Source organism: Ixodes scapularis, unplaced genomic scaffold (assembly GCF_016920785.2).
Source record: "Ixodes scapularis isolate PalLabHiFi unplaced genomic scaffold, ASM1692078v2 PGA_scaffold39__5_contigs__length_11793443, whole genome shotgun sequence".
NCBI classification, from domain to species: domain Eukaryota; kingdom Metazoa; phylum Arthropoda; class Arachnida; order Ixodida; family Ixodidae; genus Ixodes; species Ixodes scapularis.
Window position 1 is genome coordinate 10,506,578 of NW_024609867.1, and position 16,974 is coordinate 10,523,551.

At 40.0% G+C, this 16,974-nt stretch overlaps 1 protein-coding gene across 1 annotated transcript in view; it reads right to left on the reverse strand.

The window, feature by feature from the left end:
* Positions 1-16,974, reverse strand: part of LOC115328052 (parathyroid hormone/parathyroid hormone-related peptide receptor) — a 292,861-nt gene that overhangs the window by 106,542 nt on the left and 169,345 nt on the right. The window contains exons 4-8 of the mRNA XM_042292197.1: positions 14,601-14,695; positions 13,739-13,877; positions 10,246-10,402; positions 6,089-6,149; positions 2,416-2,485 (exon numbers count right to left, since the gene is read on the reverse strand). Coding sequence (XP_042148131.1) covers positions 2,416-2,485; positions 6,089-6,149; positions 10,246-10,402; positions 13,739-13,877; positions 14,601-14,695 — 522 coding nt within the window. The remainder of the gene's footprint in view (positions 1-2,415; positions 2,486-6,088; positions 6,150-10,245; positions 10,403-13,738; positions 13,878-14,600; positions 14,696-16,974) is intronic.

The window sequence follows — 16,974 nt, forward strand, 5'->3', positions numbered from 1 at the left end:
CATGAGGTTGTAGGTCTTAAGTACGGGCAGCGCCTCTAGCGAGCGAATATAAATATTTCTCGGTCGTGTTTGGGTTGTAATGGGTGAGTACTTACGCTTTTTCGCGTTGCTATAGCTGACGCTAAGCTGGTAGAATTGCATTCCTGAATGTATCCCCCCCCTCCCAATTTCTGAGATAAAATAACAAGAACAAGAAAGCTTAGAGCATATCATTTACATCGCTTTAATAAAACACCGGAATTGAGAGCAGATTTTTCTCTTTTTTTATGTTTATTTAAACGTTTCGTTTTATTCTTTTAGAGAAGCTGTTAACGCGCTTAGGCAGATGCTAACACAGAGGCTTGTCAACAAGTGTGGCTCGTGCATGGTCAAAGGCTCCAGTGCTGGCTTGCTCGGTACAAGCAGTAAGTACACTTTCGCGTGTTGGGTTCGCCCTCGTGTTCCCTGGCCAAGAGAAAAAGGCCTATCGCATTAGAGTGATTCTGGTTTTAACGCGACAGCGTTAAAAAGCTCATTTCGCAAAACATCGGTGGCGTGGCAGAAATGCCGGCGTCGGTGCCGTGACGCCAAAATCCTGATTGATTGATAGGGTGATGACGTCAGAGCCACATGACCTCGCTCGTGAATTTCAAACAACCCACAACGCTAACGTGAAAGGCGACGTCACGCCTGGAATGAAAGTGATTAAAAACATGCCATGTAACACGAAATAAAGGTCGCCGCGTATCCCAAATGATCTTCCTTTAAAAAGTAATCCATTTCCCCTAGAAAAAATGTGAACAATTTTAGGCGGGATTTCGACTCGAGATTATTCATTTGCGAGCCAAACACGCTACAGACTAGGCCAGGTCCTCCACTCTTCCTACTCACTGACAGGCAGAGCATCAGAGGCGAATTAGAAGGCGATGCGAAAAGAACCCGACGGCGCTACCGCGTTCCACTCTTAATAATAATAATAATAATAATAATATCTTTTTTCCTTGAAAAAACACTTACAAAAACTGGCCCACAAAAGCAAAGAAGATTGCTTGTCCGTGGGACCAGGCAGACCAAAATCTTTACGAAATAAAAGGAATAGAACATTTATAGTTTTATTTACAGTGCAAGTAGCACTATAAATAAAGAAATTGAACAGAATTGTAAAACGCAGCAATATTTGCGCCATTTAAATGAAACTACTCTCCATATGAAAATCAAACAAATCGCCGAACACTGAAATACTAACAAATTCTAAACACCGCATGGCTCACGTGAAACATACCAAAATAGACAAAAATTGAACATCAACATCGCATAACACAGAAATGACTCGGGAAAAAACACACTAAACAACAGGGAAATCAGGTTTTACACTCTAGACACCACTTTTTAAGAGCTTTCTAAGCCGATGGCGTGGATGATATACTAATCAAATTATCGGATAATTTATTAAAATGGAAGGAATATAATGAAGTTTTATTCTCTTTCTGTAGTTCGTAAATATTCTGGGTATTACGTACCTTTCAGTGCACTTCAGATTTCTCTTTTTGACTTCAATTTTCGAGCTCTTATCGTAGTAATGCCGTGTTAATATTACATATTCATACAGTTTAGAAAAAGACGTTATATTTAGTTCATTCATTTTCATATCTATTACTAGGTCATCATATCTGGTTCCGTACGCAACGTTACTCGCAACCTGTTTAAGTGGTCTATCTATTTCTAGTTTTTTTATTTCCTGCACATTGTCCGAAAACAGTAATAACATATCGCAAGATCGACTCTCCTAAAGCCATAAAAACTGTTTTACGAACTTTTACACCACATACGCACTTTAACCGGTAAAGATACGCTGATACTATGCAAGCCTTTTTTTTATAAATTCTATGTGATGGTTCCATAAAATATATTCCTAAAACAATACGCCTAAGTACTTTACAGACTGTTTGTACGGTAGTGCTATACTTTTAAAAGAGTGGCCTTGCCCTGCATTTAAATAAATGCCTGCCGTAAGCCTCATATGTTTATGGAGATTACGGAAACACATAAGTTTCGTTTTGTTGTTATTTACTGAAATAATATTGTCAGAAAACCACTGCAATAAAATGTCCCCGTCCTTTTGAAATATCGGAATTGCTTTGTCGTATATGTCATGTGGTAATTGTAGAACCGTATCATCTGCATATAAAAAGATTCTAGACTGTAGCGGTAAAACGTTTAACTCATTTATGGAAATATTAAATAACAACGGGCCCAAAGTACTCCCTTGAGGTACGCCGCACTGAACCCGATTTTTATCACTTACACAATTTTCTAAAGGCGAAGCTTTAGCGTCCTCCAAATTTTTTCCTATTTTTCTGGCTTAGTTTCGCTCGCAGTCTAAGAGGGTTCTGCCGACATGCGAAATTGCTTTAAGAAAAAGTGTGAATCACTCACCACGATGGACGCTGTGATTGGTCCTCGGATGATCCAGAACAAGTCTTGCCTGACGTTGGTTGTCCAGCAACTGTTGGCAAAAGTATCCCAATTTCTTTTGTCCCGAATAATATTAAAAACTATATCCAAGCATTTAGGTGCTCCAATTAAAAGCCTAAAAAACAAAGAATGAAAATCTCCGTTTTTTTTTTTTCAATTTTACAATGGCTGTCTGGGTCTGATAATAAATGCTGCGCTCCAATCCAAACTAAGTCCGAGCGCTACGACACTGCGATAGAATGTAGTCAACCAAGCAGCACTAAAAGTGAATCTGATATCGTCTTTGAGCGTTTACTTTCACCGGTTAAACTAAATACGCACATTTAATGGGTCGTGTTCTTGCCCTTATTTGTTTTTCTACGGGTGCACGGCATCCAGCACGACCTCGCTGCCTTCAGTTGTAGTTTGAATCTGCGTGCGCGATTGAAGCGTCCTCGAAGAATGGTGGCTCTCGCTGGATTCGCTGTAGCTGAAAGACCTTCGTGCGGTTTTCACTCTTTCAATGAGTATCCACACGGTGTATTATTACAGACCGTCTGAGAGAAAGAACTATCAACTCTGGATCGCGCGGGTGAGTTGAAATATGATTTAAGTGCCACTCAGCTTTTAGAACCTCGGATTGAGCGAGTTGGTTGTTCATGTTGGTCGACGTTGCAGCGCAATCTAAACAGTTTCACTCAAGCTTTTACACACCCAAGAGAAATAAAACTTTCACACAGTGCTCACTAACAATACAAAGTTGTTAGTGAGCGCTGTGTGAGAGTTTTATTTATTTTGTGTGTGGTGAAAGGTTGAGTAGCAGTTTTTTGAGTGCGCTACAACGTCGACCAACAACTCAGCTTGTGCGCTGGCTTTGGCAGTGCTCTCTTTTACATAAATGTAGCTTCGGCGCTGCTAAACTGGCCCAAATGTGGATGTCGGAACATGCCGGGCCTTCGCACAAGTCGATGCTGGCATGTCCTTCGGTTACGTTCAAGGAGCTAAGATACTCCAAACATTGTACACGACGTTGAAGTATATGTTTCTGCGTGCTTTTCAGTTTTAATGTCACGTGATAAAGAGTCTAAATTTTGTATTAGGAAGAGCGAATTAAAATTACCTTTTTTGAACTACGCTAATCTTTAATCCCAATTTTAACACCGCCATCCACTTTCTCTTCAGATATGCCCGAATAACTTATAAATAGTAAAACAAATGAGTGAAATTGAGGAATTATCCCGCTAATTTATGCAGAAGCGTTCTTCCTTAAATGCTTTCAGTCTAAAAAGTACATGATGCTGTGACCCGATTCCTTAAAACTCCCTCCACGTTATATTTCTAAGAAATTTAGACAACTGCTCAAAATTCTGATTAACGGCTTCTGGGCCACTGTCTTGAGATCCGGTACGTTGTGTAGATTTTGTAGCAAAGTTCACTTTTTGTTTCAAGGCTCGTACGCATTAGGGATGGTTATATCCTCGTCTTATTTCTCAGTAATACCAGCGACCAATGCAGTGAAAGCTACAGTTTGTAAAAGTTTAATAAAACAAATTGAAGACAAATGTAACTGTGTGAATTAAAAACAGTGCGAGGAGCTGGCCGCATTTTTGAAAAGAACGAAAGAACACCCAAGTGTTCTTTGCAAGAAAGCGTGTATATCTGTGAGTATATACTTGCATGTATTAGCTCCACATCGGAAACCCTCTATTCTTAGAACGAGGTTTTCGCAATGGAAATACAAATATTTATGTTGAAAATTTTTTCTCACGAAATGGTTGGTACATACGTCAGCGAAATAGAGGTTACCTTATATGTCGTCTCTGAGATTATCAATATATTGAGGGCCGCTTTATTTATTTTCGGCCGCTACTACAGATTTATCACAAGCTCTGGCTTAATATGGTAGAACCAATTTTCCTTGATGCTTTACGGCTAACTAACGATGACCCAGTGTGAAAGCAGAGAATCTGAATACTCCAAATAACTGACATATTGCCGCGCGCAGGTCATGGACTTCTAGAAGGTTCTCGTTTATTCTTGCTCCTGCTTTTGTTGTTCTGCTTCTGTTCTAAAAAGTGCGTGTTCATTCTCGCCCCAAGCGCGCGATCCTCGAGCCTTCTTCGCCGAATCTTCGAGATAGTGACTCACTCCAGGTAAGAGGCGGCCCGCGACCTTGTCGAGTCAGTCTCGCCCCAGCGTTCGATCCTGCGGTTTCGCCGACATCGACGGCCGAGACGCTCTGCTGTTTCCCTCTCTTTCATTTTTGTTTTGCGCACAAGTTCGCCCCATTAAACGCTTAGTTTATTCAGTTATCATCGCCTCATCAACTTTCCTTCGTGACAATATATATTTGTAACTTTGTACGGCAACATGGATAGGCGCTAAATGTCCTTATTTGCTTCTACAACCATGCGGTGTCCTTCTGCTCTTCTTGACGTCACTCTATTTCATTATTGATCACATAAATTGTACACAAAACAACGGGTTGAAAACTTTGCCTCTGTAGTCTAATATTTAAAAAAAGACATATTTTAGTATTTGTAAGTAACAAAATACACTGCATTGTTCAGCTTCGAGTTATCCCCTTCTTGTTTCTCGAGAAGCAGACATTATGTTTGTCAAATATAATTATAGACCGCTTTGTTCTTTTCTCTTTGAAAAACTTAGATGCTGCACTTACTTTTTAGGAGGAGTTTTAGTGAAACGACCGCAATAATTTAGACTTCTTTGAATTTCGGCTTAATCTTAAATCCTTCGATTTCTTCGTGCCCCCTTGGCCAATACAGCGAGGCGACTCAAAAAGTGGCACTTGCTTTTACAACGCGTTTTCATCTTACGAACGTTGAGTAACTGGCAGAAAAATACGTGGGCGCATGCTTTCAAAGAATACTCCCTTAGGCTATAGGCTATACTTTCCTTCGCCTCGTTCATAACAAAAGGAATGATAAGAAGCGAGAATGGCATTGATGGCTAGAGTCAAAGGCATACGTCGGCGTGATGCCCATTTCAAATTTCCCGAAGCCGCGTCTGCAGAGGCTAATAAAATCAAACTCGCAAATTTGCGACAGCAACAAACGCAGAGGTTGAACGTCCACCGAATAGCCCCCGTTTGCTACCACGTCGGGAGGATAAACAGGGCACTCAAAATACGGCCGGAGAGGCCAGAACACTTCGCCTTCGAGTAGATCGAATATTGATGCACTTTAAGAAAAAGGTCTCGTTTCCCAAGCTGTTTGAATGGACAAAAAGAAAGCAAGAGAGATTTGCGATGGGCCTATCAAGTGAAGCCCACTTAGGTCTAGAAGAGACAGAAAAAAAATGGGCACTCACGTCTTTCATGTCGGCGCACCTACCGCCTTGGAATATCATTAAAACATTATCCTGCACATTTTCTTTTTCATTTTCTCGTGCCTTACATTAACCCTTTCGACCTCGACTTGATTGTAAGGATTTAAGACTTCGTGTCAAAGCGTACGCGAGCGATAAAAAAAAAAATAAAGAAAATGACGCGGGGAAGCGCCGCAACGCGAACAAAATATCGGGTTCCGCCCGAACGCAAAAGTCTGAGGATGTGGAAGGAACGTAAGCCCCCCGGGGCTTAGGGTAGTCTTAGAGAGGTGTGGCGAGCTGAAGTGGCTTTCGTCGTCTCTCTTACAGGGTGTCATCCAGCGTCGCTCGCGCCACGACCCAGGAAATGATGAACAGCACGGGGAGGCCTGAAATAGAAGGAACACTACTTTGGTCACACCTGACCAAATCGTAATTCGTGGGATACGCTTTCGGTCGGTAAATCTGACTGAAATCATTTGACCGTCGAGACTCGTACGAGGACATTCGACGACAACGCCATTGGTACCCGCTAAGTCGCACGGGATCTTACTCCACTCATTGGGAGAGAGTCCCGACCCGAGATAAAGTACTGCTGCGGCCGTGACAATTAAAGTAGAAATCTGAATCGACACACAATGCGCGACGACTTTAGCGCAAAGAGGAGGTCGCCGGTTTTTCCAATCTTTTTTTCTAAAATCTAAGGGACGCGATCAAAAATTTTCTGCGAGAGAAAGTCCCCTTAGATCACTTATCTAATAAATAAATCTTGGTGCCAGATAAAAGCAGCTTGAAAAAGAAAGTTAAAAAAAAATGTTCGCAGATGTCGAGCGTTTGTGGTAGGAGTTTCGAGCAGAGTAATACGTGAACGACAACCGCTCAGTTGTGCGGACCATGTACTGAGTGCCCAATTTAGCAAATTGCTTGTGTGGCACTTCTTAGTTTCGGTGGTAAGTGCAAAGTACTACCCTTTCAAGGACGTTAGGTGAAAAATAAAATTTACAGTGGTAGCTATTTCAATAATGCTCTCACAGCACTGGATGAAATACGCGGCATTAGGTCGCCCGGCTAATATTATTTTGTCGTTTTTATTGAATTCCGAACAGAATATTTTTTTTCATTTCTGAACATTGAGTAAAATATATCAACTGTTGCAATGCAAAATCGATGAGGACCAGAAAGGAACGCTGCGTACCTAAGCGTTTATACCGGAGACGAAAGTGCGAAGGCAATAATAGATACAACAATCTCCCGAACCTTTTGGAAGAATGTGTCCGTTTCAATTTCTGGCAATTTATTTATTAATGTAGCAGCGCGCTGATTAGATTTCAATATTCGGCAGTTTATTTGAAATACGCTAGCTTAAGGGAAAAGCTAATTTATGTAATAATTTATAAGTATTAAGTTGCCCAGAATAAGTTTTAGGTCAATTTGAGATCTTAATATGCGACAGCTTCTTTGAAGGTCAATGTATTAAAGAAATATATCTTTTATATCATAAGTAACAAATGGCAAAGTGTCTGGGTGATGCCTTTGTAACAACTGAATGGTGCACCAGACCTTGAAGGCGACGATAATTTCGTATTACAAGCTAATACATTCTTCATTAATAAAAGAAAACGAAATTGAATGTTCCTGTACACACACACAACCAACATCACGGCATATCGATCCCATTTATGGCGCACATTGATAAATTTTTAGACTCGTGGTGACGTAGGTGTAGGGTTTATTACCCGAAACTTACATCGCCACAGGGCAAAGTATCGTACAAGGGAGAGCCCTAATCCGAGTAGTTACGTCACGTATTACATTGCTCTCGTATATGACTACCAGAGTAATCTATTCTATTTTATTCCAACTCACAAGTGATCAGGAGCTGTTGCAATTTAAACGAATCACATTTACCCGAAGAGCAATATAAATCGGAAAGCAACATATTAGGCACATATTTGTTTTCTAATATTATTTGATATGTTTATGGTAATACACTGCTGCCCTGGCTTCTCAAATTTCCCCTCTGTGCGCGACGTTTCTCTAAAGTGGGCTGCATATAATGCCGACTGTTTTATTTTTAAAACACGGCGTAGGTGTTCTGTTTAAAGTATCACATATGTATCGAAGTAGATTGCATCTTACCCTGAAGGTAAAGCCAGCTTTTGTGATGGAAGGTAAGTTGCTTGTCTCGGGCTTTGGGCAAATGGCGTATCGAGGTATAGTAACACCTACTGCAATTTCAAGTTTTGTTTTCTGAACACCTTGCTGAATCAGCGTGTTCAACAAGACTAGGCACTGTCTAATGTTCGATAAGTAAGCTTGTTTATATGTTGAAAGTAGTTTCAAAACGGTCGAGAGTGTATTACCCTGCTTTGTTTCACAATAGGTTCGAGAACAACGCTTCGGGCCCATAGAGCTAATCAAGTAACGCGATGAGCGAAATGACTCGGTGATTGTAATCTCTTCGTTCTCGTGCAATCATTGGCTGAACCAACAAACTTCAGTGATTAGGTCATGATCATGAGTTTTTAATATGCTTGTTCGAGCTTTTATGTTTTTTAAGTCTTTGACTGCGTTCTGACCTTTTGTGAAATATAGTTTAGTTACTCTGGGAGCCACACACATCAAGTATTTAACGATGCTTTTGTAGCGGCTTTTACGGAGGCATAACTTATAAAAAACACTTATATTAGAATTTACAATTAAAAAAAATTAAAACATATTGCATGATTTAATTTTTAAATATGCTAATTCATATTTACATATCGAATCATGCATTTTTTCTTGTTGCAGAGGCGTAATATGTTATAAAAAACACTGAATAAAAAAAACTGTGGAAAATAAAAAAAATCATGATTTTATTTTTAAATATGTTACCCTAATGCGTTTATTTCAAAATGTCTTGAAAGGAGATACCTGATTAACTTTCATATTTCTTTAAAAGAATCTGGAGGTAAAACAGTGCATGCAAAAAGCCTGAGCATTCTTAGTTAGAAGTGCCCCGCCAAAGATTCTCAACGCAGACTGGGAGGTGTCCCACTATATCCTTCGGAACGCTTTGGGTGAAAGAGCTCCTGCAGTCGCGACGCGTTACATGGGCAAGAAATCATACGTTCATGGAATGTTCTGACTAGTTTTGTACAGGCTCCAGATAAATGTATGCGTAGTTTAAATTGTTCCGATTATATTGTTCGTTACGTGCTGCAATAATGACACAGGATATACCAACACGACGTTTTACTGCAAATAGTGTAAGACAAAATTATTTTAGTTTTAGCGTACGAGTAAATACATTTTTAGAGCGCAGCTCTTAGGCGCCTGTTTCTCTGTTTAACAGTGTCGGCGTCGCCGTCGCCGTCGGCATAGGCGAAACCGCGTGGTGAATTATGGGAAGTCACAGACGTATACACCAACTCAATTTTCTGCTAAATTAAGCGAAGTAACTGAATGAGTCTGAACGCCTGTGACGTCAACTGATGCAACATCGCGCATTTAGTTTCCCCGCTAAATTTAGCGGGGAATTGAATTGTTATTGAGGTCATTTGAAGTCAGTTTTACAGCTAAATCTAGCGAAGAAAGTGAATTTGTTTATATATGACGTTACACAAAGTCATGTGACGTCAGTTTCCTGTTAAAGCTAGCGAGAAAACTGAACTGATGTTGAGGTCACGTGTCCTCAATTTTTTTAGCTTAATTTAGAGAGAAAGGTGTGAGAGGAAGGGGTATGGAGGAGGAGGAGGGGAGGGTACGTAGGAGGAGGAGAGGAAGGTTCGAAGCAGGTGGAGGAGGCAATGCGGAGGAGGAGGAGAAAAATGATGAGGGGAGGAGGAGGAGACGAGGACGGGAGAAGTAGGAGGAGGGGAGGAGAAGAGGAAGAAAGGAGAGGAGTCGGAGCAGCGGAAAAGTGGAGGACAGAAGGAGAAAGGGAGAATGAAAGGAGTAGGGCAGGGTACGAAAGGGGATTAGAGGTATACAGCCCTCCGTACCCTCTCCTTTCCTTCTCAAGAGCTGCGCTCTAGTTTCGCATTATAGAGATTTGTAAACATCTTTCATTTTTTGCGGAAATAATGAAGGTTTTTTTTATTGGATCTGCTGCCTTTTACATTGACTGCGATTTTTTATAGCGAATGTTAAGGAGCACCTCTGTTAATCTATAAAGTAGAACACTCCTTGAAGGCACATTTTAAATTTATGATTGAATATTCTGAAACACTTGTTTGACATTATAATGATTTCGTTATCACAGCTTATGACACTTAAAAATTCCAACACCTAGAACAATAAATTAAAGTCTAATTTACATCGCGTAACCGCGATACCAGCCATTCAAAGTACCCGAACACTCCAAGGTTCACAACCATCTCCCGGCCGCATCTTCACATTTATAAAAAATAACAAAACTTTCGAGGATGTGAGCAACAGCCTCAGAAACGCCATTGAAAATCCTAAAAAACTCTCGCAATATCAGTTTCTGAAAATAAAGCTTACCCCAGCCGAGTGCCACGTATCGTAAAATCCCCGAACTGTCCGTGAAGAATGCGAGGAAGACGAGACTGTGCAGGTATAGTCCCTCCATGAGGATCCAGCAGTAGTTGGCCATGAGCACGTAGTGCCAGAAGCTTGTGAACACCTTGCAGTCTACGTTCTGAAAAACACCAGCACTATGATAAAAAATGCATTTGCGGTTTTCTTCAAGACAGATACAGAACCGTTCCTTTCTGCAAGTAAGGTAAACTGCTTAATATTATAATCCTTGTAGAGGTTTCGTTTTGGTGGGACTCGCATTCAGTCAGCGAGGACAGGACTACTATAGGAACACTGAGGCAGCACTCGTCTCAAGTTTGTGTAATGCGCTGGAATACAGAAAGTAACGTAAAAAACAGGGTCGTGTTTCAGTGGTGCTTTGGTGCAGATTACGTTGAAATGCGATAGCATTAGCTCTCTCCTATAGAGTACATTCCACTGGACAAACATGGCGCACACTCATCTGGTGTCTCCTTGGCCTGGCAGTAAGCATGGTAGGAATCATCATGCCGCAGCTTCTTTTTTCCTCTCTTCATTTCACTGTAAGTTAGGGCACGTGCGCAGAGGAGCGGGTAGCGCACGCAGTTTTTAAGCAGCCTAAACAAGTAGGAATACCACTAACTAAATGTTTGACTTTACTAATGCCCTTTTTTTGTTCACTAATCTCTTCTTCACGCTGCTCGTCCCTTTTAGGATGCAATGTGACAGTGGCGGCGCATCCAGCTAGCACCTTGTCCTGCGGCCCGTGCTTGCGTGCGATAAACAGAGGAGAAAAAAGGAGTAAAGTATTTTCGCGTTAAATGCTTGAATCCAAAAGAAAACCAAATTAAATATATTTTTTATATTTCTAAAGTAAATACACCAACACAAAAAGCTTGCATTCATCATGTAAATAAGCAAATATTGGGCCGAGTGCCTCAAAGCATGGAAATCTATAAGAGATGTTCAATATCATTTTGAGAAAAGAAGCTACAGAGGATTCGAGCCCTGCCATTTGCGCTTTGAGCATGGAAAAAAGATCAGTACCACGGAGAAGGTTTCATAAAACAATTTCTGTACATATGTCAAAGTACGTCCACGAGTTCGGCGAATAGCTCACGTCAATTCGTTTCCCTAAATTGCAATGATTACTCAACTAACACTATATTTTGCAGTAACGCAAATAAACATACTGTCTGAAATATTGTTGGGGTTCCGCTCTTGTGTGCGTTTGTGTTTTTCTAATAAAAGGCTAATGTATAAGTCTCCTTTCTTCATATCTTGTGTTTGTTGTCCTTTCTACGTTATTACAACAGCACGGACGTTTTCAAGATGCGTCCGTGTTTCCAAGCTTATAAAAATATCGTTACATATGTGTGTGCTTCCATTCTATTAATATCAACTTCAATTTTGTGAATCAATTATTTTAGTGCTCTGGGCTTGCTAATTTAGTTAAAGGAACCACACCTAGTTGCTTAGAATACATCTAATGTCTTAACAAGAGCATTTTATTTTTTAAAAAAGCTCCAAAGCTTGCTAGTAACTACTGAAAGAAGTCGAAATGACCGGCTAGCAGCTATATTGAATTTTAACTCGCTAGAGGAGCATCAAACACGGCTAAGAATGGTGGGAAAAGAGCTAAGTTGGCAACACTGTCGTGCAATGCTCTTGTGAGAGCAAAGGGACAGAGTATTGCTAAAACAGAAAAATAGGAAAGCTGGAATCCATTTTTTATACATAATAATGTGGGACCTTAAGGTTTACTTTGAAACCAATTTGCACATACCCGTACGCTGGAGGCATATGCCTCGAAAACACGAGAAGGCTTCGCCCCAAAGTTCAAAGCAACTTCGAAATTGAGTGAAGACACAGATCCATCCAATCGCTCTTGGACGACCACCTTCTGCGAAGCGTGCTTCTCCTCTCTATTACCCCTAGTGTGGGGAAGCCTACTTCAGAAGCGTGCAGGAAGCAGAGGCTAGGTGCAGTTCAGAGCCTACAACGGACATGCATCTGCTGGAAAAGATCTAAATATTTGATCAGTGATGCGTTAAAGTTAGAAGAAGCGCCAGCTTTAGATTGTACGAGATCAGAACAAGAAAACAAATACAACAAGAGATACAGCGAGAGAGGGATCGAATGTTTAGTACTTTCAAATCAGGTGCACAATCTCTGGGTTTGTTGCAACGACGGCTGGTCTCGAAATAGAAATATAGCGACAGAAACCGAAAAGAAACTGCTAAGAGAGAACGTTCTAGTGAATAAATTGTACAAGAGGTAGAAAAACCAGCATAGTAAAAGGATGGTGACGCAGGCGAAGCGGAGGCTTTTTGATCGATCCTCCGTGGGGAATTCGGAGAAAAGAAGCTTTCTGGGTGGTTCCAGCCGTGGGACGTAAATACTAAACGTGCAAAAGCCCGAAAATTTAATCGATTATAACGGAGGATAGCGAAATATTTACTGTATGAAACTAAGCACTTCCAGAGAAGAAACGCGAATACTCTATGTGGATACAAGAGATTAGTTTGAGTTTTGCGCCGGAGGAATCGCCACTTTTTTCTGCCGTTTAAAACAGATTGGTTTTTACTCCGGTAATTTCATTCATCGTCGTGACTGTACTTTATAACCACCAACATGTGTACAACAATATAGCATTCAGCGCACAATCGAGAGATTTATAGAAAAGGACACGAGCAGTTATAGTCTTAACGGGGATACACAATCATCAACATTTTGACAAGCGATTACCTTAACCCCAACACTTATGAAACAAATACCTCTATGTACTAAAAAGAATGCGCATCTGTAAAGTAACTATATAAAGGAGTTAGTTTATAAACCGTTGAATGAAGTATCTACAGCAGCTTAAACTTCGAATACCGTATATTACATTAACACCACCTAACGTTCTACATTTCAAGAGAAATTCGTTTCTTACTCGTTATAATCAATGGGTTCGCAGTTGTAAGGCCACATAAACCCTTAAATCAAATTCGTCTATCCGTCCAGGCTTGATATCTAAATTCAGAAGGAAATCTTGAATTTGTGTGTACTTAGACACATTTGATTTTTCCGCTAAAGTATCTGCTTTATGTAGAATGGGTACCTAAGTTAGCGTACGCATTAATTTCATGTTCTGCTAAATAGAGTGCGAAGCATTTTCCGCTACATTTCACAATAAAACCAGAATCTGTGTATAAATGTGCACAAATTAAATTTGCCAATATTTGACGCTAAAAAATCGGCGCACTGATGCGGACCGAGAGCGCCAAACGGCGGATTTCTGAAGAGGTGTAAAAAATCCCAAATGCTGTGGCATCTCATGTCCTTTGGCACAAACGGAGAAATGTTTTGGTTTCTTTTGTAAGTCTTCGAGTATTGCGTTCCTAACTTATGGTGTGCTATTAAGATGGTGAGGAGCTACGAAAAAGAATGCGAGTTGTTAAGCGTTCAAGCATCGGTATATTTTGTCGCTCACCTCTTCGTTGAAGTCCACGTTAGTCGAAAGTCCGACGCCGTCGATAAAGAGTGCATCCTTAAGCAGGAACGCCAGCGCCCTCAGGATGAAGGAAATGAACAAATGCATGTGTAGGCTGTTCCTGGGGCAGCGGAGCCTCCTGAAACGCATGGGGAAAATACTCTACCCTAAATACTTGACTTACAAAAAAAAAAAAAAATGAAGCGTGTCTTTGAAATGCGAGAACAAAAGGTTTTTAGAGAAGCACTGACCATCCATTCGATTGCGCGGATGCACTACACGTGCCGCTGCTCACCGCTCAATCTTTGAAGATTCAGCGTATTCAGGTTTATGAGAACAGAAAATGTTATCACTTAATGAAACGTAAAGCGAGAGATAGTAAAGCTATGCTATGAACTTGGCGATAACAAAATACATGGATGTTTGACAATGTGATGAACATTTTGCATTGGAAATATCAACGAGATAAGGTAATATTAGAGAGCAAAAATAACTCATACAAATAATTATGAATCAGATTATTTATAATTTGTAACTAAAGCACATAGTTGTACTCTTACATTCAGAATATGAAACAACAACAGAGTTTTGTGAAGTTTATTTTGCAGCGAAAAATATTGCACGGTCTCAAATATTAAATGCATATTATTCAATATATTGGTTTCTTATAAAAACCGCTTTCTTGAAATATTACCGATTCCATGCGATACGTTGTGACAAGTCATGCAAAGGTCTTGGCTAATAGAAATTACAAGAAACGATGCATCTGATTTATTTGACTTATTAAAAAAAATACTACTTCAACAAAACTATTGTAATGTTATTTCAAATGAAGAATAGCGTTGAAGCTAGATGGTCTTACTTGATGGAAGCCAGGATGAGAAAGGCGGCTAGGAGCGTCACCAGGGAAACTGTGTAGCACACCTTGGAAATGAGCTTGATGGTCGGCAGGTGGGGCTGCAATCAGTAACCGCAGTAACAAAGACATTGAGAGGGGTTCCTGTGTTCAACATTTCATAGAATTATCTTCACGCTACATTTCTAGTTTTAGGTATCTTAAAAATGAATCTGCTGGTGTAAATAGCAGACCGTCCAAAACCTGGTCTTTTATTTTTGAATAAGTATGGATTACCTTAGATGTTTAAGTTTATTTTGACGTGGTAGTGAGGCTTTTCAGTAACAAACGCTCTTAGTTATGATCCACTCGCTGCAGTACAGCAGTTTTTAGATTAGTCCTTAATTGTTTAACGAGAACATTTTATACATAGATTTCGATAGAATGCGATTCGTTGAGTCGCCTTCCTTTGGAACGAGCCTGCTTAATTTCGTAATACATACACTCAAACCCACTCGAACCTCATATGACACTAGATGATTGTCATGGAGAGGTGCAATAAACAAAATGAATTAGGGTTATTAATCTTTCAAATGCTGTAGAAGAGGCTGCCGATAAGATTTACGAAATGTCTCATATTTCGTGGTGCATTGGCAATAATGTGCTGCCGCCTCCCTCCATTTCAGACCTAAACTCCCCTATTTGATACATTATGTCCGCAACTCAGTAAGTAAGGTTGACGGTGACTGCCACAGAACCGCGTGCTTGGGTTATTTTCATTCACTTATTTCTTCTTTAATGCGCGATGGGACATTAGATATAAAAAGCGTGTGGGCAAGAATAATATATAACCTAGAAACACAAAAAACAAAATAAAACAACAATAAATACAATATTAATACAAATTGCGCTCATTGACAACCTAATAGGACAGTTGCAGTTAGGAGAGGTTTAAGGTGATTGACGTGCGAAAATTGGATGTGTCTGGAATTACTACTATTTCGTCTGCAAAACAGTTCCAGGTGGTAATAGCCTGAGAAAAAAAATGAGCTGTAAAATGCTGGTGTTCTGACTGATATATATTTGATTGATACAACCACTGTAAATGATGAGAGATTATATCCTGTCAGGATATCATCTCACCTCAAGTGAGGTGATATCTTGAACATAAGAGATTCAAACAAACACTGAAAAGCAGTACCTGTTGCATGTAAAAGTCGTTGCGTTCAAACATGTAATCAACATACCAAAAGCTATCAAATATTAGCGACGAGCTCACCATCATTACGATGGCTCTTTAAGCTTCTCGCCGGAAAGCGCGATCGCAAATTATCGTCCAAAAAGCTTTGAAGCGATATGTTTACTCTAGTACCTCTTGTTGTGGCCTTCAATTCTTGGGAATTTAATCGCCGAGAAGAAATACAACTGTAATCTGGAAACGAAAAACGAGACCATGCCATCGTGAATAATAAAATGATGTACAAGTAGCATATATCTAAACCTTAATATTCCTGCCTATTGAGCGTCCAAAATTTAAACTTCTAGTTTTCATTTGTATTAAAATGAACATATTTAATAAAACAGCGTCCAATTACAAGGACTAGTAGAAGAAGACAATTTTTGGCAGATTTTTTTATAATGTGTAACCACCTAGCCTGCCGATTGACTTTGGTGCCAGTACTCATTGCCTTACATATCATCTCCAACTAAAAAAAATATGAGGACAAAAAAACAGCCTCTGGATAAGACGCATGACTCGCCAACTACTTCATCACAGGTATTGCAACGTTTACAATCTTTCAACAGAACACTGAAATGACAAACACAATCAGCCAAGGGAACAGGTGAAATGTTAGGATTAAGGTAAGCCACTCCTCAGCGCCGTTTTGAAATTTTCTTACGTGCCTCTCTCCCAAGTTTCTATGAGGCCAATGGGAACGTAGCCTTCGCCATTGCCAAGTTATGCTAAAGCATGCTTCAATGATATTCATCTCTTATCAAAACTATTTGATAAACCAATAGAAACGAGTTACTAGTTTTATTACATGTAACTACTCTTGGAGCAGGATTTCTTCTTTAAGACAATCCGTATCCCCCTACAAATTCTCAACTCTACAAAAAAAAAAAAATAGACCGGCTCTTGTTCATGCACAGATTGGATTATTACCCGTGGTCTTCCCGAACTTTTATTTCTCCGACCCACCATATTTTCTCTCGCTTCGATTACCCCTACAAAGTGGAACCAAACATTTGCAAAACGAGCATGTTTAAATACTCAACCTTTCCATTACGCGCATATCAAATTAGAATAGCCTGCCCTCAGGTTCTTCAACTAGTAGTAATTAATATGTTTTCGCGCGAGATTTCTAAATTGGTTAAATAACGTTAAAAATTGTTTTCT